Genomic DNA, 25,055 nt, shown 5'->3' with positions numbered 1-25,055 from the left:
CTAGTTATCCCTGCGCCTGATAATCTCTTGAGATTAGCGGGCACGTGTGCTAGCAAATTTGTGCCGCACAATAGCGTCTCACCACCTTTTCTACGTCACGTTGCCTGCATAACATTTCTTCTGTTCTCTATTACTTTAACACTTAACCTGTAGTGTTTACGTGAGATACTGTTTTATTGTAGGTCGCGTGGAGTATCACAGACGCCTACAGTTTTCTTAAATTATGAGTGTATATTTCAATCTGTTCAAGTTTGTGAGTGTAAAAGTACCAATGAAAGATATGTATACATTCTCATTAATGTGGCCTATTTTAATTTTATGATTTTTAGGTACAAATGTATCCCACCAAAATGTTGATTGTTACATTACGCAATTTCTATTCCATTCAAGGCACAGGAGAAAAATCACCACAAACTAGCATGTCTTATTACAGTTCTTGATGGAAGCATTCCTATTTAATGTAGTGTACAACTTATAATAGAAATAACTCATTTAGTCAACTGTACAATTAGCAGTCAGTGCATACTTGCTGTGCAAGTTCTAAACAAGGATATTTATTACAGTTCCGGCATCTATATTTGTTGAATCGGGTTTCTGAATGACCACATTCATAATATCTCTTTCTTTCTGAGCCTCGGTCCTCTTCTGTGGGTTGGACTACGCCTACATCTGCAGAAAGACTCTAGATATATCGTCTGAGATTTCTTGCCAACGGTGAACACAGAGATCGTCGACACAAGTACTCAGCAATTAGATTACGTGGAGGATGTTTAAGATATTCACTACGTCTGATGCTAGCATCAGTATTATATGCAAGGTATACTATTTGTGCATTTACAGCTGCAGTATTTATCTGACTGTAAGAACCGCCACGGGTCATGTACAGCATAGCTGATCGAGAGCATCGACTCTTCATTTTTTTGTACTGTAGACGGTTATTGTATCTGGCATCAGATGTGGCATCAGTTGCATCAGCATGACGCATTGCGGAGAGTATCAGAACCGCCTTTTTTTCTTGGCAACATGTAACATTAAAGTTGAGATTTTCTCAAACGCTAACATTGTTGTTCCCACTTCCCTGTTATTTGACTGTGTACACTCTAGGGTGGGGGGTTGGGTAGGGGGTTGCTAAGATTTATTCTTCCTCGAAATTACAAGAAGACTAAAACTTTTCTGAAGCAAGTATTCAGTTAATTCTAAGGAGGTGAACAAAATGTGTAGAGATGTATTACGCCCAGTTCCTGAGATCACAAAAGTAACACGTTTCACAATATCTTTTGGTTTCTTGTTAACTGCAAAGTCCTTCAGTCTTCAGTCTGAATAACAGCATGCATTTCCTCGTTAGCGTTGAAATACATCCTAGCATCCACCAAAGCAAATATTTTTAACCCATACTTGTTTGGTTGGCTATGGATGTACCGTCTGAAGAAACAACTGCCCCTGAAAGCTTCTAGCTTTCCATCAGTAGCAGTGCTCCACAACTGAATAGACATTTTTGCAATATTCCAGAAAACAAGCAGATGTTTCTCATGCTGAAGCTGAATCATCGACCTTTCTTTCCCCTTGCGTATCCCTGTTGTTGAAACCATAGACAGTATAAGAGGAACCTAAATCGTCTTTGGGTCGTTACTAAAAGACATAACTTAATAATTCAGATTTTACTGAAGGCCCATATATCTTAGGTGTGTGTATCGTTGTTTCCTTTTCTTGCCGTACATAAATATAATATTCCTGACAGAGACTTTGTTTCAGTCTCTTCTCTAAGATGAGCATCCCTTTGTCAAGAATAAGGTCATCAAATTCAAATACTGTCATATTAGATTCCAATGTGAGAAAGCATTCCTAATATTCCAGTGCTACTCGGGCGTTCTTCGCGGCACCTTTCGCTTCTGGTAACTGACTATCAATGTTTTAAACTGAATACGAATATTTTTTGGAGAACACACCTTTGACAATTTTGTACTAGTTTTCTTCCGTGGAAAAATATCTTCAACATAATTATGACTGTCACAATTACTCTAGTCCACTACTTGGTCCGTATCCGTATTACTGTCTTGTTTCCACATCACCTTCTACTAAGTCACTATAAATACGAAAGTCATCACCCGATTCATCATCTTTCCCCAACAGCCAGAGTGCATTTTTCCTGTCAAGTGCATTTTCCAGACTGTAGAACCTCGGGGGGGGGGGGACCTTGATACCTGTAGCAACACTTGTTGTTGCTGTGGTCTTCAGTCCTGAGACTTGTTTGATGCAGCTCTCCATGCTACGCTATCCTGTACAAGCCTCTTCATCTCCCAGTACCTACTGCAGCCTACATCCTTCTGAGTCTGCTTCACTCTGCACTCCAATACTAAATTGGTGATCCCCTGATGCCTCAGAACATGTCCTACCAACCGATCCCTTCTTCTAGTCAAGTTGTGCCACAAACTCCTATTCTCCCCAATTCTATTCAATACCTCCTCATTAGCTATGTGATCTACCCATCTAACCTTCAGCATTCTTCTGTAGCACCCCATTTGTAAAGATTCTATTCTCTTCTTGTCTAAACTATTTATCGTCCATGTTTCACATCCATACATGGCTACACTCCATACAAATACTTTCAGAAACGACTTCCTGACACTTAAATCTATACTCAATGTTAACAAATTTCTCTTCTTCAGAAACGCTTTCCTTGCCATTGCCAGTCTACATTTTATATCCTCTCTACTTCGACCATCATCAGCTATTTTGCTCCCCAAATAGCAAAACTCCTTTACTACTTTAAGTGTCTCATTTCCTAATCTAATTCCCGCAGCATGGAGAAGAAATTAAAACTTTGAGGTTCGTCGATGACAATGTAGCAACAATTAATACTAACAAATATTAAAAACTAGTAAAACCCCGTCCGAACAGGCCGTCTAAGGTCCAATGGTACCGACCAACCCCATGTCATCCTCAGCCAACAGGCGTCACTGGATGCGGATACGCAGGCGCAGATGGTCAGCACGCCGCTCGACCAGCCGTTGCCAGATTTAGTGACAGGAGCCGCTGTTTCTCATTCTGGTAGCTCTTCAGTTGCCCTCAAAAGGGGTGAGGGCATCCCGCTTGCCAGCAGTGCTCGGCTGACCCGGACGGTCACCCATTTAAGTGTAAGCCCAGCGAATACGCTGAACTTCAGTGATCTGACGGGAACTGGTATTACCACGGCAACAAGAACGTTGGCTTTAAAAACTACTAGATTAAATAAAAAATAAAATACTTGCCTTTTATAACAGCAAAGGTCGTGTGACACCTGTTATACTCCAGGGTTGAAGGGACGGGAACAACCTTTTCCCTCCAATATTGAATTGAATCTAATGCGGTGTAGATGAGCACAATATGTTTGTATTTAGTTAACTCGAAGACTGATGCCCCAACAAGTCAGCCAGTGTATCAGTTGAACAATGGTCAGCATATAAAGTGCATTACAGACATTAGCTGCGAGGGGGTATTGATTTAAATCAATGTGGAAAGTTGAAAATTTATGCCGGACTGGGATTCGAACGTGGGTGTCCTGTCCTGGCAGATGTCCTGATCACTGAACACCAGGCTCGAAATCCTACGGGAGTCGGCGAAAAGTGCCGCAGGTAATGTGGATAATGGGTAAGGGGTGGCAAGGGGTACAACTTTAGTAGCGCGTGGATGAGTTGAGAATTTGGATCTGATGGGAGGCGTGCTAGGATAGTTCGTGCAGTTAGGATGACCACTGTGTCCAGATGGCGCAGTGGTCAGCGCATCTGCCTAGTAAGCAGGTGACATGGGTTCTAATCCCGGTCTAGCAAAAATTATTAACATTCCCCACTGATTTAAACCTATACCTGCTCCCATCCGATGTCTATAATTTCTTAGTGTCTTAATTGGAGGGCTTATTTCAATAGTGGTACAAGTCCATTACCTCCACTTTTCTGCCTATCATGCTTCTGTAATTAATGATCGAAACAAACAGAAAGAAGGGTTCATCTCTAGCAAGAAGCCATATGCTTGAATATTTCTGGTATCTCAACTGCAGATTTTTCAGTGCTCATTTAACTTTAGGACTCTGGATCTCACAATGAACAAAATGGACTTGTACCACTGTTGAAGTAAGCCCTTCAATTCGTAGGGGCTGCTGATTCAAAATAAGGCAGGTCCGCAAGAACAGACACCTCGTAAGTGCGCCTACCGTCTGTGAGACACTTTGTTGCCACTCCAGAGTTAATTCTAATAAAGTGTGAGTTATGAAATAAATAGTCTTATCACGTCAACTTAAGGGTGGAGTTACTTTGTTTAAATCTAGGTGAAGGTTTGACTATTTTACTATTGATGTGGATTATTAACTGTAGCTTGAAAATAAGAGAAACATAAGAAAGACAGGGAGAGATATTTACACAACACAACATAACGTATTTGCTACGTTACATGTATATATAGCCAAGCGCATATTACACATAGTGCCAATTTGGCGTTTTTTGTATGCGTGCCTCCAAGGTGTTTCAACTTCAATAGCTAGCGATGAGCGTTTATCACACAGCGCAGCCCCTGATGGCTACTCGCGAACTCTCGGGGAGGGCTGAGGAGCCGGGACGCGACACAGCACGTTGCGCCCGCAGGCGCCGACGTCGCCGGCGCTTGTGGGGTCGGCGGGGCGCCGCGGCGCAGTAACGCCACAATAAGTCAGCGAGGCCGCGAGCCGCCGCATTTGGTATTCAGACCGCGGCTTGTTGCGGAGTTTTCCAGCGGCGGCGTCGTTCGTAGCCGGAGGACGGGGCCCGCACCAGCGGCGTGGGGGCGGTGGGGACCGGGGTGGCCGCGGCGAAAGTTACCGCCCCTCTTTTCACACCGCCGCTCTTGGCGAGAAGCTCCCAGCGACACCAACACTACAGGCGTCAGTTTGTATCATAAAGCCAGCTCCGGCGTCCTTCTTAAATAACTTGATCTACTACTGGCGGCGCGGCCCTTGGCAAGGCGAGCGGGGAGCGGCGATGGGGGCCGCGGGGTGGGAGAGGGGGGAGGGGGTGGATCCCGTAGCATGGGATATGACGGGAATAGAGCGCGGGGAAGAAGCGCAGGGGTGAGCGGCCGCGGCAAGTGCATGCAGCCGGGGTGAGGGATGCGTCGAAAATCGGGCGACGTCGGTGGGCGCCCGCGGCGGCTGAAGATGTCGACAAAGTGAATTATACATGAGTTGAACTAAAATATGGAAATTCGGGGTGACACGAAGTACGGCCTGGAAAAAGGCTAGCGTCCTTGCGCGCGCGTGTCCGAGGGAAAAGGGGGAGCAAAGTGGGTCACGTTCATAACCGTATGCTGACAGAAAACGAGACAGAGGGACAGAAGAGAGAGGGAGAGAGAGGCGAAAAGCGAGAGCGAGAGAAAGAGACGGGAAGGAAACGCTTCAGAGATCTGGAGGCAACTGACCAGTCCTGATGAAGTCTGGAGGGACCAAGAACGGACAAGAGGAAAGGACAAGGTAGGAGAATGCGTTACTCTTGAGAAACTGACTCTCGCCGAATATTGATGATTTTTACGGTTATGATACTGGGCTGTAAAAAGCAAATATAAGCAGCACATAAACTACTTTTATAGCACAGGGACATGCTCGCTCGACCGCCTGCCGGTATATCCCTGGCCCGATCTTCGAAAAATTTGGGCTATGGGTAGGGGGTTAGCGGGGTGGGGGGAAGGGCAGGAACGGGTTGTAAAACATAAATATCGTATACTGTAAAATGTGTTAATATTCGGCTACTGCGGCCGGCTTACGAGGGGTTCCATCGGTTCTAATTCACAGGCTCAATATTTACATAGTCCGCTGTAATAATGATCGTGTAGTAGTCAAACAGTTTATACAGAATGACAATTGTTGAACTATATGAAGGAAACGTACATTAATTACAGACTACAGCGTGCACACACTTGAACATGTAAACGACGCTACATATATTCGGATTTAGGTTATGACATGTTCGATATGCCTGCCATCCTTGGCGACGATTGGGTGCGGAGGAACAGCGAAATTCTGCACGGCCCGCTGAAGTGTCGGAACCTCGATCCTGCCGATGACGTCCTGAACGGTCGTTTTCATCTCAGCAGTAGTTTTGGGGTTTACTGCTGTGCGCCTTTTCTTTAATATAGTCCTACAAAAAGGTGTTGCATGTACTGAGATCGGGAGACTATGGCAGCCAATGGAGCCCCATGCCAGTGGCCTCTGGGTACTGCAGAACCAGAATGCGGTCCCCAAAGTGCTCCTCCAGGACATCAGACATACTCTTGCTTCGATGGATTCGAAATCCGTCTTGCATGAACCACATCGGGTCGAAATTACGATCACTTTACATAATGGGGATGAAGTCATCTTCCAAAATCTTCATGTATCTTTCGGTAGTTATCATGCCATTAAGGAGTAATGCATCGATCATTCCGTGATTTGACGTTGCACACCTTACAGTCAACCGCTGAGGGTGAAGAGACTTCTCAATCTCAAAATGTGGATTCTCAGTCCCCCAAATATGGTAATTTTGCATATTGACGAACCCATCCAAATGAAAGAGGATTTCGTCGCCAGACCAAACCACGCAAGCGCATTCTAATTCCCATCATGACTCGCGACCAACCATCCAGTTTGAACGTCCTAAAGCAAACCGTTCAGAAGTTATGACAATTTTATTTCATGTAGTTCAATAATTGTCACACTGTACTAAGCCTGATGTGCCAAAACAATAATACAAATCGAATTCTACATGAATTTTAAATAACCACATCGCTGGTGTAGCAACAAGGGAAGCTACTATAGAGATTTTCGTTTTGTATATGCTGCAAAATAAATAGTCGTGGAACTGAAGACTGTGACACCTTTCGAAAATCTCACAATGTATACTGCAGCTGACACCGAAGCTTAATCGGAATCTCGTGAACGAACTGAAGACGTTAATAGCACTGAGTCGCACGTCTTACTTCATATTCAGATAGTTGTTGTGATCACCTTCAGTCCGCAGATTGGTTTGATATAGCTCTCCATGCTACTCTAGCCCGTGGAAGCCCCTTCGACTCCGAATAACAACTGCAACCTATATCCTTCTGAATTGCTTACTGTATTCATCTCTTCGTCTCCCTTTACATCTTTTACATTCCACAGTTCCTTCCAATATTAAATTGGTGATCCCTTGATGTCTCGGAATGTGTCTTATCAACCGATCCCTTCTTATAGTCAGGTTGTGCCACAAAACTGTTTATCATCCATGTTTCACTGAACTCTGCAGTCGATATTAACACACCTGTTTTCTTTAAAAACACTCTCCTTGCCATTTACAGTCTACATTTAATATCCTTTCTACTGTGGACATCATCAGTTATTCTGCTGCCCAAATAACAGAACTCTTCTACCACTTTAAGTATCTCGTTTCCTAGTCATATTCCTTCAGCATCACCTGACTTGATTCGACTCCTCGTTTTCCTTTAGTTGATGTTCATCTTATATTCTCCTTTCAAGACACTATCCATTTCGTTCAAGTGCTCTTCCAAGACCTTTGCTGCCTCTGAGAAAATTACACCTTCATCGGCAAATCTCAAAGATTTCATTAGTTCTCTCTCCACTTTAATTCCTACTCCAAATTCTTTTCTAGTTTCCTTCACTGCTCGGTCAATGTATTGATTGAATAACACCGGGGGCAGGCCAAAACCCTGTCTCACTCTCTTCTCAACTACTGCCCCCCTTTCATGCTCCTAGACTCTTGTAACTCCTGTCTGGTTTCTATACAAGTTGCAAATAGGCATTCTATCCCTGTATTTTATCCCTGTTACCTTCAGAATTTCAAGGAAGTTTAAGTATTCCAGTCAACAGCTGCAAAAACTTTCTATAAGTTTAGTTAATTAACACTGCAACATTAAAATTTGATCAGTGCATCATTTAGATTATATATTTTCTAAATCTCCACTCATGTTTCCATCGTGGGTGTCGCAAGCTAAAGGTGGACCAAAACGTAATGCCTCCTGTGATATAAAAAATTTAATAATGAACGTATACTGGTGCGTATTATAGCCTCAACAGTCTTTTACACAAAACTACCATTCAACATAGTCATCATGCATTTGCATACGATTGCGCCATCTTAGGACCCAGGCATGAAACCCAGTCTGGAAAAAAAAGCTGTTTTTGCTTCTTGACCCATGATATTAAAGCTTTTTTAACCTCAAACAAGAATAAAATATGTGGGTACGATGCAATGGACACAGCAATATGCAGCTTTGGGTGAAGATATTCAGTAACGGAGATACGGACATTGCAAATAAAACGCGCAACGTCCAAACAACGACATCTGTAACGGGTGCCAATAGAGTACGTGCTGATGTCATTTGACGAGACAAGGCGCAAAAGTGTTCGCAATAAACAGCCGAACCTTGTTCTTTAAAGTCATGGTCAAGAATCAAAACCCTGAATTTTTGCAAACTAGGCTCAGACATGATGCAAATGTGTACAAATGAATTGAGACTATGTTGAATGGCATTGCTGCATACAGGACAGTCCGAGCTATGATCTGTACCAATTCCTCTGTGGTGTATTCGTTATTAATTTTTTGTGGAACAACAGCATTACTTTTTGATCCATCCTTGTATTTCCCAATAACCTTCAGGTATACGATAGTGAGAGGTTTACTAGTACACAGCCGGCCGAAGTGGCCGTGCGGTTAAAGGCGCTGCAGTCTGGAACCGCAAGACCGCTACGGTCGCAGGTTCGAATCCTGCCTCGGGCATGGATGTTTGTGATGTCCTTAGGTTAGTTAGGTTTAACTAGTTCTAAGTTCTAGGGGACTAATGACCTCAGCAGTTGAGTCCCATAGTGCTCAGAGCCATTTGAACCATTTTTTACTAGTACACAATACAAATAGGAAACTGGTAGTGAACATTTGATATCTAATTGCTTGGAGTAAACATGAATAAACGGAAGATTCTACGATACTTGATTGAGTGGCAAGCTCTTGAAAATAACATAAAAATGCCCTACAACCATTTCATGATACTCTTTTTTTTATGAATCCGGTAAACTACTTGAAACAATGAAGTGATGCAATAATTTTACCACTTCGTCAATGGTTTTACGAATTATCACACAGCCAAAGCATTCTCAACATGCCATCTAATAGCTTTAAAACTCGAAGTATTTCTCTTCTAAAATACGCAGCTTTACATTCACCAAATATCCAATAATTTCTGTGAATCTTTTTGAGTACTCTTCTTCCCTACTAGAACTACTGCAAGTCTTCAGGTATTTGGTACTCTTAATCATGTGTCAAGTGAAGACATGTGTCGAAGACTACATTAAAAACAGCGTTGTGGCTGTAATGTCGCAACCGAAGATAACAGATGAAAGTAGCTGAGGAAATGTGTAGGCTACTTACCTGCACTAAGCAGCTTTCAGTTTTCTCTGGAGAGTTTGTTCATTGAAAAACTGAGCGGTCTAAAAATTTTACGTTCTTATCTAGCAGAACTGAGATTAATCTGTAATTCAGAAAACTGTTGCTAAATTATTTTCTGCGCTTGTAGTACCACAGTCAGGATGTGAAGGTAATGTCTTTTATTTACAGCTTGCCGTGGTGGCCGAGCGGTTCTAGGCGCTTCAGTTCGGAACCGCACGATCACTACGGTCGCAGGTACGAATTCTGCCTCGGGCATGGATGTGTGTGATGGCCTTAGGTTAGTTAGGTTTAAGTAGTTCTAAGTTCTAGGGGACTGATGACCTCAGATGTTAAGTCCCATAGTACTCAGAGCCATTTGAACCATTTGAACTTCTGTTTTACTCGATGACTAAATTGTACCTAAGAGAAACAGTGTACGCGACGTAGTGAATGAACATATCTTTGGTTGTAAAAAGGAAGTAGTATCGATGTTTAGTCGAAAGAAGGGAAATTAAGAACAAACAGAAACCATTCTTGCCATTTCTTGAGCAAATAGGAATCTTCGAGGGAGAGAAATACGAAAACTGCTCGAAATACTAAGAACAGATGGACAAAGCCACACGGGCATCATGCTCTGTCTACAAAAAACATACTAGGTATAATGTGGAAGCTCGAAAATGCCAACGTGGTGTTATATTTTGTTGTAATTTCTATGTAACGAGAGTGTCAAAGAATTGAAAGTAGCTCTGAAAATAACAAGATACCCATGCCAAAGTTTGTAGACTAAACTTTTCTGTCGTAGATGTTTAAGACTCCGGGTAAACAAACCAAACCGCAAAGGGGAGTAGTGGAAAGCAGATTACCAACAAGCTAAATATATTACATTTGATCAGAAGTCCACGGGCACTTCTAAGTGATGGGGAATTTAAATGTCACGATCGCAATTTCGAAGAGTGAAGGATGAGAGATTTCAGTAGTAGCGGTGTAAACGCCGAACTCAAGGGGTTTTTCTTTATTGTTACTAGTCTGTTGCTAACATTGGACATACTTGCAGAGAATTTTTATCGTATATCCGCAGAACAGAATACGTTAGCCGAAATAATACAGTAATCTTTCGTAACTAATATATGCCTTCTACAGTATGTAATTAGTAGTAAATCATTGTTTTGTTTATGTAGTAATATCAGACTGTTTACTATAGTTTGGTCACTCGGCCAGCGACAGATTCGTTGAAGGGCGTTAGCCTTGTTTGTACACAGGCGACTTGCCAAACACCAGGTGTATCGATTGGCTATGCCTCACTGCCTCCTCCTTCAGGAAAGTTATACTCGGAACCGAGAGCTGGACGAAACCCGAAGTAGAAAGCACCGAAATATTTAACAAGACAGAAACTTATATCGAAAAGACGGAACAGACGCCATAGGATGGGGAATGTTCATTGCAGATGACGAAAATATTGTCCATCGAGTCGAGCCTGACTTACGAAGTTATCTGGACCCGAGTAGCAGTCATAGGTGAACTGAAGCTAACTATAGCAAGTTTTTACCGGTCACCTGATCCACCGTACCAGTTGTGGAATCATTCCAAAAAGCTGTGTGCTCAATGCTTGGAAATGCTCAGATCATGCAGCCTTCACTGGAGACATCTTTGACCTACCGACTACAAACTGCGACGTCCATGGATTCATTACAGATGGTGCATAGAGACATTCTTGTCAAAAAGTTCTGAACACGTTTTCCAAAAACTGTCCTATTTAGTTAGTTAGTTAGTATCTGATTCGATAACCCACACGAAATGAAAATACTTTAGCCGCAAACATGCCTGATTATTGACAATGTCAGCATAGAGACAAGGATTACAGATTATGACGTAATCATAACGACGGTCGTTACTAAAGTTAACAAAATTCATCAAGAGGACGGAAAGAGTACTTTGCTGAAATGAGGACATAAGAAGTTAGCGTCTTACTTAGACAATGAATGAACATCATTTAGTTCCAATGTGATGGACTTGGAGGAATTATGAACAAATTTTGAACTGACTGTAAATAGCACTCTGTAGAAATATGCTGACGAGCAGGTGACTTAAGAACAGATAAATGCGTCGTTGTTTATTTACAAAATCAGGAAAATACTGTGGAATTAGAGACTGATGCACTCTCGGTTCAAGAAAGAACGCAGAAATGTCGACAGGCAAATGTTAGTTGATATTCCAGCTTCTATAGAGATCGATGAGTGAAGCATATAACAACTTCCACCGTCATACCTTAGCGATATTTATTGATGAGAAACAGAGAAAATGCTGGCCCTACGCAAAGTCACTAAGCTGTTCCATGTCTTCTATCCAGTCACTCGACAACTAGCCTGGTACGGCAGTAGAAGATAGCAAAAGAAAAGCCGAACTTTTAAATTTCGCATTTAAGAAGGCATTCAAACAGGGAGATCGAAGAGACATACCGTCTTTTGACGGTAGCACAGACTCTCACATAGGTAACGTAATAACAGGTACCCCTGGCGTAGAGAAGCAGCTGAGAGCAACTGAAATCGCCAGGTCCGATTACTCTTCAATAATAGCACCATTTCATTTATCGTCAGTCTCTCGCCCAGAGTAAAATCCCAAGAGACTGAAAAAAAAGAACCAACGATGGCGACTCTTGTACATAAGAAGGGTAGAAGATTTACCCATAAAATTACAGGTGAATATCCTTAACACAGGTTTGCTGGATAATTCGTGAGTTCTTATATAATAAACTCCCGTGAGAAAGAAAAGCTTTTCTTCATAATTCAGCACGGATTTAGAAAGAATATCTTTTGAGAAACTCAGCTTTCCCTTTAGTCACAGCACATCATGCTAATAATGGGTAAGCGCAAAAGGCAGTTTCCATACTCCTAGACTTCCGAAAATCGTCTCACACGTTATCTCACGGCAGACTGTTAGCGAAGTTCCATGCATACGCAAAAAGTTCCCAGATATGAGAGTGGTTCGAAGACTTCCAAAGTAATACAATTCAGCACGTTGTCCTCAATGTCTAGTGTTCATCAGAGATCAGGATATGGCCAGGAGTGGCCAAGAGAAGTGCGATAGGACCGCTATTACTGTCTCTCTATATAAATTATTCGATGGATATGCTGAGCAGCAATCTGAAGATGTTTGCTGATGACGCTGTAATATGCAGGAAAGTATTGTGATCGAGTGACTACAGAAGGATACAGGGTGACTGAGATAAATCAGAATTTGGGGTGATTCATGCGGCTTGCTCTAAGTGTAGGAAAACGTAAGTTAATGCAGATGAGGAGGAAAAACAAATTTACATTTACATCTACATACATATTCCGCAACCCACCATAAAACTCCCAATCATTTCCTTTCCTAGTCCATTCTCAAATGGAGTGAGAGAAAAACGACGATATATGTTTCTCCGTACGAGTCCTAATTTCTGTAATGTTCGAACGGCGTGCTGCTTGATACAGTCACGTCGATTAAATATCCAGGCGTAACGTTACAAGGCGGTGTGAAATGAAGTCAGCACGTAAGGTGAGAAATAGGGCTGGCGAATCGTCGACTTCGGTTAATTACGTGAACTATAGGAAAGTGTTACTCTTCTATAAGGGAGACCGCTTATAGAATATTGCTGCAAACCGTTCATGATTTCTGGTCGAGTGTTTGGGATACCCACCAGCCCGGATTAAAGGATGACCTCGCAGTAATCCTGGTAGATTTGTTACCGGTAGATTCGGCCAACAGGTGAATATTACGGAGATGCTTTGTGATCTAAAATAGGAATACCTGTTGTGGTGGCAAATATGGAGGTGACTGCTGCCAACATAATTTAGTGTAAGGAACGCGAAATCAAGATAAGAGAATTAAAGGGTTTTACAGAGGCATGTATACAATCTTTCTTAAGTCGCTCCATTTGCAAGTGGAACAGTAAAGGAGATGACAAATAGTGGTACAAGGTATTGTCCGCCATGCACCATACGGTGACGTGCGCAGTGTGTATGCTGTTGCGACAGTCATGTCTGACCCAAATGAGGCTAGAATGAGATATTCACTCTGCAGCGGAGTGTGCACTGATATGAAACTTCCTGGCAGATTAAAACTGTGTGCAGGACCGAGACTCGAACTCGGGAACTTTGCCTTTGACGGGCAAGTGCTCTACCATCTGAGCTACCCAAGCACGACTCACGACCCGTCCTCACAGCTTTACTTCCTCCAGTACCTCGTCTCCTACCTTCCAAACTTTACAGAAGCTCTCCTGCGAACCTTGCAGAACTAACATCCCTGAAAAAAAGGATATTACGAAGACATGGCTTGGCCACAGCCTGGGGGATGTTTCCAGAATGAGACATTCACTCTGCAGCGGAGTGTGCGCTGATATGAAACTTCCTGGCTACTTAAAACTGTGTGCCAGACCGAGACTCGAACTCGGAACCTTTGCCTTCCGCAGGCAAGTGCTCTACCATCTGAGCTACCCAAGCACGACTCACACCCCGTTCACAGCTTAACTTCTGCCAGTACCTCGTCTCCTACCCTCCAAAGTTCGAGTCTCGGTCTTGCACACAATTTTAATCTGCGAGGAAGTTCCAAGTGAGGCTGTAACTGCTCCAGGCTTAAAGAGCTGCGACCGTGCTCGCATTCGGGAGGACGGCGTATCAAACCAACACCGACTCAAAGGAAGGCCTCGGCGCTTGTTCGTGACGTCACGTCAGCTAGGCACGGCGAACGCCTGGTCTGTTGCAGGCATACACATAATGGTGGTGTCTCCCTCTCTGACACAGGAAAATGTGAAACTATTGGCGGTAGTTGACCAACATACATTGTTCTGAGAGATTTCTGCAATCAATTAATTGTGCAATTCATTACACTTCTTAACAAATAGTGTACTCCTGATCTTAAATTTCCACCTGTTCTAAGGATTGACATACAAAAACAACTTCATGGTCCAGCAGCCACAGAATTTGTGCTTCTTTACCCTATTTGAAAATCTAAGGAAGTTACGTTTGTACTGGGTTGCCTTTACAAGAAACTGTGAACATATTGGTGCTCTTCTTTAGGTAGTTTGGTTGACTATGGGGTGAGGAGCACTGAACGTTAATAAAATATCTTGCGATTGTACACGTTTGGGGAGGGGGTGGGGGACAGAAGAAGAGGAAAAAGAGAGATACTTGTTTTATCAAATAAATTTTTATTTTATTTTATAAGGTTTCTCCTTTCAGTTGCAAGAGGGGAATATTTATCTTTTCTACTGTCCACGTTTGAAAAAGTTTAAGCTCAGCAGTATTTTCGATATATGAAGCTATTTTGTTTCCTGTTTAGAATTTCTTTCGTTGAAAACGACTGTAATCTAATTACTGGCAACAGTTGGACATTTACACGTGTAAATTAGTTCACATTTCCAGTGACGATCTCAAACGAAAATAAATAAATAAATAAAAGAAACGAGTTCATTGTAAGGGGGTTGGGGTAAGTTTCGATAACAAAATGGATCAAGTAAATTTAGTTTCTTGAATGTAAAATTTCCGAAGCTTGCAATGGGGCAAAACATCTTCTCATATTGATGTACGTTTGTTTCGACAGGATTCAGTAATAGAGAACTATGATCTTCATTTGTAGCTTTACTATAGTAAGAAAATCTTTCATCTAAGTATAACTGCAGAATCCAAAACAATACCAAACAGTTTGTCCAAAAATAAGAGATTTATAGTGATAAGCACGCCCAGGCGTTTCTGCCTGCAACAGACCTGGCGTTCGCCGTACCTAGCTGACGTGACGTCACCAACAAGCGCCTAAGGTCGCAGGTTCGAATCCTGCCTCGAGCATGGATGTTTGTGATGTCCTTAGGTTAGTTAGGTTTAACTAGTTCTAAGTTCTAGGGGACTAATGACCTCAGCAGTTGAGTCCCATAGTTCTCAGAGCCATTTTGAACCAACAAGCGCCGAGGCCTTCCTTTGAGTCGGTGTTGATCAAACCCGCGTCCGGCCATCCAGATTTAGCTTTTCCGTGATTTCTGTAAATCGCTATAAGCAAATGCCAGGATGGTTCCTTAGATTGAGCGCGGCCATCCTTGACACAATCCGAGTTTGTGCTCCATCTCTAAGGACAACGATGTCGACGTGACGTTAAATCCAACAGTCCATCCTTCCTTTTTCCAGAGCTACCCTGGACTTAGACCCACATACAAGAGGCGGGGAAATTTACCACGCAGAATGGCGACCGTGTGTGGCTGGGAGCTCGTGGTGAGCCTATATGTGTGTGTGTGTGTGCGTGTCCGCAGGGCCGTCGTCTGCGGCGCCGATGAACCCCGTCCTGACGGCGCTGGTGGCCACGGCGGCCGCGCTGCTCGCCGTCGTCTGCGCCGTCATCGTCGCCCTCTACCGCCGCCACCGGCACCGCCGCCAGCCGCGACACGACAAGGTCAGTAGCCGCCCTTAACAACCGCCTATGTGTGACGCTGTCGCCCTGCCGCACCCCCCCCCCCCCCCCAACCTCCTGTCACTTACATGTCACCTGGCTTTCAACGTCCAGTATGCTCTGCTACCGAAACGCCGCAACGCGTCTCGTCTCTTACACAGCCTGCTCAACTCGTTCTAAACAGTCGCATCTAGTGACTCCTGGTACCACAGTACATCTACAGATACGCAACACTGCCTGATTTAGTATCTTAATTATGTAGTTCTACCTGTAAAAATATCTACGTTGACGAAGTCGTTAACAATGCGTAGGTGCTGGCTTCCGTCACGAACGTTGTCGGATGGAATTTTGTTTCACTTAAGGCGGGTAGGACGTCAAACGGGCCGACTTAGAGCAGGAGACGCACCACAGGACATTTTAATTTCCACTGTCTATACTTTTACAAGTAAATTCGTAAAACTTTGTCAGCATGACCAGGAAGTATTCACGATTCACGCTCATAGCAGCGGAAGTTCAAAAACATAACAAAATAAATTCTTTTACATGTGAAATTTCATCATTTTTTCAGTTACAATTGGCTGCTTTTGTTGCTATAGGTACACTTTTCTTCATAAGTAAGAGAGATTCTTCGGTGAATTTTGCACAGCATACAAACCATACTTACAGGTGTCTGAAACTCTAGAGTCTATTTAACTTATGAAAAACTGAATAAGCTGTTACGTATTAAACTTTATGTTTAGACAAAAATCAAATTTTGTAGATAATTATCTCAATCTTTACCACAGTTTTTAATAGATTTGGAAAGTTCTAGAATTTCATGCATCTGTAAGTATGGTTTGTATGCTGTGCAAAATTCATCAAAGAATCTCTCTTACTTGTGAAGAAAAATGTACCTATAGCAACAATTGCAGGCAACAGTAAGTGACAAAATGATGAAATTTCATATCTAAAAAAAAATATTTTGTTATGTTTTTCAACTTCCACTGTTATGAGTGAGAATCTTGAATCCTTCCTGGTCGTGCTGACAAAGCTTTATGAATTTATTTGTAAAAGTATAGGCACTGGGAATTAAAATGTCTACTGGTGCCTCTCGTGCACCAAGTCGGCCGTTTGACGTTCTACCCCCCTTAAACGCACCTTATTAGGCACCAGTAAATCAGGCCACAGGTAATCAGTCATATACGTAACAGCTCGAACTGAAGTGCACTGGTATGCAAACCTAATGACGAAAGTACCTTTCGCATGTTTTCCGCAGGATGTGTCAATTCCAAGTAACATAACTCGATCACACTTGGACCTTGCATACAAAGAACTGCTGTAATAAAGTACAGAAGATAACTGAAATAAATATGCAGCGAGGCGAACAGACATAACATTACTGCATTTCGTGATAGTTCCCTTGGACATTACAAATGACGAGATATAGTTCATAATCGGGCGTGGGAGGGGGAGGGTTGGGGGTGATCACCATTGACACCAAAACATACTGTGTAAAGTACTCACATGGTAACCAGAAGGTTTGTAACGATTCCTTGCCGTAGGGAGTCCCATTCCTCCTCCAGCACTGTTGACAACTGTGGATGGATGTCGGTGCATGTGGAAGTCATGCAGTACGTCTCCCCAGCGCATTCCACACATGCTCAATGGAATTTAAGTCGGAGCTAGAGCTCCTGCACCGGTGCTGTTGGATGTCGTCGCGCAGTGTCATCTGTGTAGTGAAATAAAGATCGAATGCATCCTTCAAATAACGCACGTGAGGAATGAGTGCTGCGTCACAGTAATGATGACCGGTGAGTGTACCATGTTCAAAGATTTGGAGATCAGCACGGATCTGGACCATCAAACCGATCATGTTCGACAATGTTGGACTTACCGTTACTTGGCGAAAGGTGGGAATATTTTCGAAAATGATTGTTTTACTAGTTCATACGTTAAGTTGTCTGGAACCTCAATGTGGCAATAATGTACTGATACTAAAATGTAGCCGGCCGTAGTAGCCGTGCGGTTCTAGGCGCTAAAGTCTGGAGCCGAGCGACCGCTACAGTCGCAGGTTCGAATCCTGCCTCGGGCATGGATGTGTGTGATGTCCTTAGGTTAGTTAGGTTTAATTAGTTCTAAGTTCTAGGCGACTGATGACCTCAGAAGTTAAGTCGTGTAGTGCTCAGAGCCATTTGAACCATTTTGAACTAAAAGGTAGACTTACACGGCCGGAAATGTCATATCCATTATAATTATCCATGCTGTTATGCCGTGGTCGGTTAATGACCCAGCAGCGAGCCAGTGGGTGTGTTGGACCCTCCATCGAGCTACAGACCCCCTTGAAGATGTCTCCCGCAGACGGGGACGTAACGTTGGGAATTGACACAGAATTCATCAACCGACCACGGCATAACAGTCCGGATAATTATAATGGACATGACAATAATGTACTGACTTGAAAAGCTTTGAACACACTACAATCACCGACCTATTCCTACCAAATGATGGTCTTTTCAAGGGTGCATCCATCACTGACTTCATTTTTATGGATGACAATGAGCAACGCCATCGTTCAGCGGAGCTGAAGCAGCTCTTAGAACTAGACGATACTTGCCGAACAAACTGGCCTGCACGTTCAGCCGACTTGAACCACATCGAGCACGTGTCGGATGGGTTGTGGAGACGTACTTTAGACATCGACATGTAAGAGCGACCATCCAGCAGTTGTCAACAGCCCTGGCGAGGAATAGAGTTCCATACCAAATGAACTCCGTACGAATCTTGTGGCCAGCATGGGAGTACCTCGCAAAGCATGCACTGCCGTCCCCGGTGATCACACACCCAATTATGAGCTATGACCCTCATTTTGTAATGTGCAGGGGAACACCTTAAATCGCAGTGACTTCAGTGTAATTATTGTCTTTGAATGACAGTGTCATCTCTCCTCATCTTATTGCTTATTTCTTTCAGTTACCTACTGCACGATACTATGGCAGTCCCTTTTATGTATGAACCAACTTCAATCGAGGTATGTTACCTAGCAGTGATACATCAAGCGAAAGTTACTTTCGTCCTTGAGTTTTGCTCAACACTGTATCATCAGTTTTGTTATCTAACGTACTTGTGAAGCCACTACCCGGACATTGCGTACTATATGGGAGAGTCATCCCCACGTGAAGTCACACTCACCCAGAAACATTTATAATGAAATTAGCAATCAGTATTTGGTTGAGAGCTGATACCGGCGGAGGTTCGAGTCCTCCCTCGGGCATGGGTGTGTGTGTTTTTCCTTAGGATAATTCAGGTTAAGTAGTGTGTAAGCTTAGGGACTGATGACCTTAGCAGTTAAGTCCCATAAGATTTCACACACATCTGAACATTTGGTTGAGAAGAGAAGGAAAGTGAGGACGTAAATTTCCCATATTTTACGCCATTGTATGAAGTCTTATTAGCAACCTCTCTGAAAATCTTAGTTGCGTGAAGTGATGGGAAACGGTTAATTGTCATCCGACAGTCGAATGGGGACGTTACGCACGACTGTCTCATTGATACTTTCTGAGAAACACGCTGCGTGCAGTCACCGAGCTTCAAGCTCTCCCTTCTTACTAAAAATATGGGGAAAAGAAATCCGACTGCACAAGTACGGATCAGTTATCTACATATCGTAGCACATAATACGTCGGAACAACGCAGTACCTTACAACCCCCATTCCTACCACTGCAAGGACGGTAATACATGATTCCTGTATCCACCTCCACCATGTAGGTATAATAATTGGTGTAATCATGTCGTCACAAACTTGAAACCGACGTTCGCTGTGTCAGCTGCCTCAAACATTAGCTTGTGGTGGAGGTAGTTTGATCAGAAATCTTGTACCAAAAATGCCACCTTCTGTCATTTACGGTTAGAGTGCAAATTAATCACATTTGATTTGAAAGCGGACTCTTTCAACCGATAGTTTCTTTTCTCCAGGGAGGTCCATTGATAGTGACCGATAGGGTCCGAACTACCGGGTCATCAGTCCCTTTTACAAGAGCTTGAAATTGTAACTGAAATAATGTGTGAAAAGCTGCAAGATAATATGCAGTAATAGAGAAAACTCAAAATCAAATATTGAATTTCAAATCATAACTCCACTATATTGCCATTTAAAAGAAATACAGGTTTATGTCTAAACCTGTGGTGAAGTGACGTATTTTTAAACGATGGACAAGATTTGGACGAGAACTTGATCTCATATTGTCCCTAGCCTTTCCAGTTACTACCCCATGCGAGTACAGGTAAATACGGAAAACCGTAATCTGAACCGTCCAGCACGATTGGTCTATATATACACAATAAAGAAAATCAAGCGTAATCCCCAAACAATTTATGTTCTCCTTCTTTCTCCTCTTTCTTCCTCATTACCTCAATGATGAAGGGTCCGTAATCCCTTAACGTTCTTCTTATATTTGTTTTACTCAATTTCTTCATAGACAAGATTCTAGCGGTACAGTTGAGTGAAACCTAATATAGGATAAACTTCCAACGGTCCTCTCTTTACACGTTTATTGAAAATAAGTTGCTTTATAATCAGAAAACAAGTAATTGTCGTAACAGTCGGTAAATGCAGCACGGCACGCACAGATACTTGTTAATGACAAAGGCCGATCTGTTGATTTCTTTTACTGAAAATTATGGCTGACAACAAAAGGTATCTAGTCTGGGCAACCGAACAAAGATGCCAACAGGAAGATGCTTTCTTACCGCCTTTGCCAAAATACGAGAATCACAACAGCGGCGGTAAAGACAAGAGAGTGTTTTACTAAACCAACATAGACGACGTTTAAGAAACGATACATTGAAATTTGTAATTTTCGAGATCAGTTCAAACAGGATTTCACTTAAACTATCATTTAATGCAATTACGTACCTGACATAAGGAGCCACTTCCAAAATGATGTCAAAATTGCTTCCTAAACAGTACGTGATTCCAACGACGTACTCCAAACGGAATATAATTCAAGGAGAGTACAGGAATGACTTTGCTGTAATTTGCCACGGTGTATACTTGTTGTACATCACAAGAAAAGATCTCTTCCCATATTGTTTCTTCAAAACCTTCAGAACATTGTATTCTAGGATTTTGTCGTAAAACAGTTGATAATCTCGTTATTCAGCTGGATTTTAAGTTTTCTGTTAATTTGGTAAGAATTTATAACGTATTCTAATTTCATGTACTCTGTATTTAACGTAATGCTCACATACATTGACAAGCTTATGTTAGTAAATTGAATCAATCATTGAAACTATTCATTGTTTTCCCTAAAAATCTACTTGAGCATGCGATTTATGTATAAAGTAAACGTATTTGTAATTCAAATTATGTTCTCTGTTATTACTTAGAATTTGTCATATTTATTCTGCTGTAAATTTAATTGTCAGTGTATTGTAGAAATGTACTCCACAGAAATTTCTAAATGTTTAGAATGTATTGTTTGAATCATATTTTACTAACTACTTGAAAAGTGTGAAAGACTTCCATTTGGTCATTTTTAATAGTGATCGGCTCATGTAAACAGCGTCGTTAGATAAATCAAATTTATAAACATGATAACAAATTACGTGGTTTGATAGCTTGATTATGCAAACTGAATGTGGCACACAAACTCTTTTATCGGCATCGAGTCAGTAATGGCAATGACTTTTGTCGGTAGGAAGACTGATTTTAAATAGGTCAACAGAAAGTCAATGTTCCAGTTATTCCATGTTAAACGTGAACAAAATTGGTAATGTGCACTTTTAATTGTCAATAGGAGCTAAGAACAAAATTTCTCGTTGTTAGTGACATCTAGTCCACGTTAAATTAAAATAATAATAGAAAAAGAAATACATTGGATAGATCTAAATTATATTTCTTTATTAATATGATTAACATGTTCCTAGAACGTTTCTTAAAGGACTAGCGAGGAAGAACGCTGGAAGTACCACTGCTGAAGAGAGACACGTCGCATATTATCACGAACAGTTCACTGCCTAAGGGCAAGGAAACTGTGCTTACGTTTGTGAAGAAACTCACTGAACGAGAAGCACGTATAACAAGGCCCCCGACGGTTGTCAATAAACAGGGAAGGCTTAATTAACAAGACATTGGAAAGTTAACTAAACATCCTTGTATGGAAGTGCAACTTAGAAGATAGAAGATGTAAGCAAGCGTATAACATACTTTTCCGGTTGTCATCATGAAAGAACAACAGAATAGGAAAAGGAAAAGATAGCACTTGGAGATCAAATGTTTACATGGTATCACGTAACAATTATATTTTTTCGAAAATAAATGTTTTGATTAGCTTCTCGTCAGTAGATGAAACAACTCCGAGTAGATCTATGATGAATCTAGTTCTATGTCACTTACAATACAAACTTTAGATTGGAAACGTAAACGGTGTCGCCTACTGATAATTAATAATTCTCTTCGCGATGTGTTTCATGTCCTTAATTTTTCTCATGTGTAGAACATGCAAAGAAATCTAGATTATTGTAAGTTAGTAAAGTTTATCTGTTTAGAATAATAGAAATGACAGTCACAGACAAATCATTGCTCCCACAAACAAGTATATAGAACGGTAATGGATGACTGCTAACTGGAACTAAACTTCTGAAACTCCTGTCAAGTAACTGGCGAAGTGCTGTTAAACAGGATCGCTAAAAGTTGAGCAGGTGTGGGTTTATTACAACGAAAATATCCTCTTAATGCCTCATTTCTTATTCACAATTGTCGATAAATTGCGTTGCAAAGGTTGTTAAAAGAAATCTTTCAATGTTGAAGAAATCCTAGAATACTACAACGAAAAGAAAAATATAAACCTATAAGTTTATTTTCTAAAGAGAAAAATATTATCCAAGCATACTGCAATCTTCAATAGATACAGAATGAAACAGCAGATACAGTAATGGAATAAATTATAAAGTCATTACTAACCGATAGAAATGTACAAGAGAGAAAGAGATGTACGGGAATCTGGACTTAAAATGTGATAGATTCATTGCTCAAGACGATGACGAGTTTGTGAGTGAATGTTATCAACATTCCCCTTTTTCAAAACTCAGACAAAATCATTGTGGGCCAAAAAATTGGTTCTTGGAAGTATTTCTGTCTGTCCGCGACAAAGTACCTGGAATGTTGGTGTTAAGAAAGATGGGAGCATAGTGAAGTAATGAGAGGTAACATCTTATGCGAGTACGAGATCTGCGGCATTATCCCATTGATTAACGTAGAGTTTGATAGAAGAAGAAGTGCATAGTGTTATATTAGCAGCAAAAGTACGCGGTAAGATCCATTCAGGAGAGACATCAGTAACACGTTTATGAAGTCTTCTCCAGATGAGAAGTTTTCTTAGTGTACAACGTTGTAACAGAGAAGCTGCTTCTGGATGAATACATCGGATGCGGAGGATAAAAGTGCGGTATAGACAACAGATACCCGAAGAAGCTAAAGCTGGAAGCATTTGAAGAACGACGATACATTATGTTAACATTTAAAAGGGAAACAGGTTGTGTACTGAAGAGGTACAACAAAGAATAGATCAAGACAGGTTTATGGTCAGTTCCTACTAAAGGATAGAACACCTTAATGCTATATCTGGCTTACCACACATAAAAAGTAAAATTAGCTCTGGAAAAAAAGTGCAGAGAGGATATTTGGTTGGCTTGGGAGGAAGAAGAATGTACTGAAAAAATATTGCGGATTTTATGTGTACTAGACACGTAAGGATGGAAACAAAAAAAGACGTGGGCCTAACAGCCTAAATAATGCTGATATAGTATGTGACAGAATACTACCGACATACTTGGACGATTTGTAGGGCATGTTTTCAGGAACAAAATGAGGATAGCAACCAATGTACGTCCAGGGACGTTACAGTGACTTGAAGATACAACTGCGAAGGCCTGATCCTACGCCGCCAATTGGGCAGCAAATGTTAGATTGTACGTTAACTGAGATCAAGCAGAACACTCTGCATCTCACAGCATTCGAGTCGTTAGATGGCGTCGAACTTGTCACGCCTGTCACTACAATGAAGCTAGCGGTCCGTCAGGGTATAAACTCACGTTCTCGCAGAAGGGATGGTCCTGCGGCAGGCGTTGGCATGTGTACTTTTAACGGTATTGGATGTTTCTTCCTGGCATGGTCTGGAAACCATTCCGACGACAGCTAATGAGAGTTGATATCTCTGCCACCATATCGGTCAGCAGGCTCTACAAAGTTGTGGTGATGGTGCTGATGCGTTCAGAGGAATCTAACATGAAAAGAATGGTTTTTCAGAACCACCAAGTGCTGCTAATGGAATGTTGTTGTTGTTGAGGTTTTCAGTCCAGAGACTGGTTTGATGCAGCTCTCCACGCTACTCTACCCTGTGCAAGCTTAGTCAAGTAACTACTGTACCCTACATCCTTCTGAATCTGCGTAGTATACTCATTTATTGGTCTCCCTATACGATTTGTACCCTCCGCGCTGCCATCCAATACTAAATTAGTGATCCCTTGATGCCTCAGAACATGTCCTACAAAGCGATCCCTTCTTCTAGTCAAGTTGTGCCACAAATTTCATTTCTCCCCAATTCTATTCAATACCTCCTCGTTAGTTGTATGATCTAATTTTCAGCATTCTTCTGTAGCACAGCATTTCGAAAGCTTCTACTCTCTTCTTGTCTAAACTATTTATCGTCCATGTTTCACATCCATACATGGGTACACTCCATACAAATACTTTTAGAATAGTCTTCCTGGCACTTAAATCTATATTCGATGTTAACAAATTTTTGTCCTTCTTGTCATTGCCAGTCTACATTTTATATTCTCTCTACTTCGACCATCATCAGTTACTTTGCTCCCCAAATATCAAAACGCATCTACTCCTTTAAGTGTCTCATTTCCTAACATAATTCCCTCGGCATCATCTGATTTAATGCGACTATATTCCATGATCCTCGTTTTGCTCTTGTTGATGTTCATCTTATACCCTCCTTTCAAGACACTGTGCATTCCGTTCAACCACTCTCCAGGTCCTATGCTATCTTTGACAGAATTACAATGTCACGGCAAACCTCAAAGTTTTTGTCTCTCCTCCATGGATTTTAATTCCTACTCTAAATTTTTCTTTTCTTTCTTTCACTGCTTGCTCAATATATTGATTGAATAGCGTCGGGGATAGGCTACAACCCTGTCTCACTCCCTTCCAAACCACTGCTTCCTTTTCGTTCCCCTCCACTCTTATAACAGCTATCTGGTTT

General features: G+C 41.9%; 1 protein-coding gene across 4 annotated transcripts in view; it reads left to right on the top strand.

The window, feature by feature from the left end:
* The window catches only part of LOC124612849 (neural cell adhesion molecule 2), a 609,158-nt gene that overhangs the window by 513,665 nt on the left and 70,438 nt on the right, over positions 1-25,055 (top strand). For all 4 annotated transcript variants that reach the window (XR_006979578.1, XR_006979577.1, XM_047141276.1 and 1 more), the window contains exon 11: positions 15,667-15,806. Coding sequence is in view for 2 of the 4 variants with exons in the window: in XM_047141276.1 (XP_046997232.1) it covers positions 15,667-15,806 (140 nt within the window). In the remaining 2 variants the exon portion in view is untranslated. The remainder of the gene's footprint in view (positions 1-15,666; positions 15,807-25,055) is intronic.

The sequence above is a fragment of the Schistocerca americana genome, chromosome 4, assembly GCF_021461395.2.
Source record: "Schistocerca americana isolate TAMUIC-IGC-003095 chromosome 4, iqSchAmer2.1, whole genome shotgun sequence".
Taxonomy (NCBI): domain Eukaryota; kingdom Metazoa; phylum Arthropoda; class Insecta; order Orthoptera; family Acrididae; genus Schistocerca; species Schistocerca americana.
The sequence above is the reverse complement of the archived record's forward strand: the minus strand, read 5'-3'. Positions and strand labels throughout refer to the sequence as shown.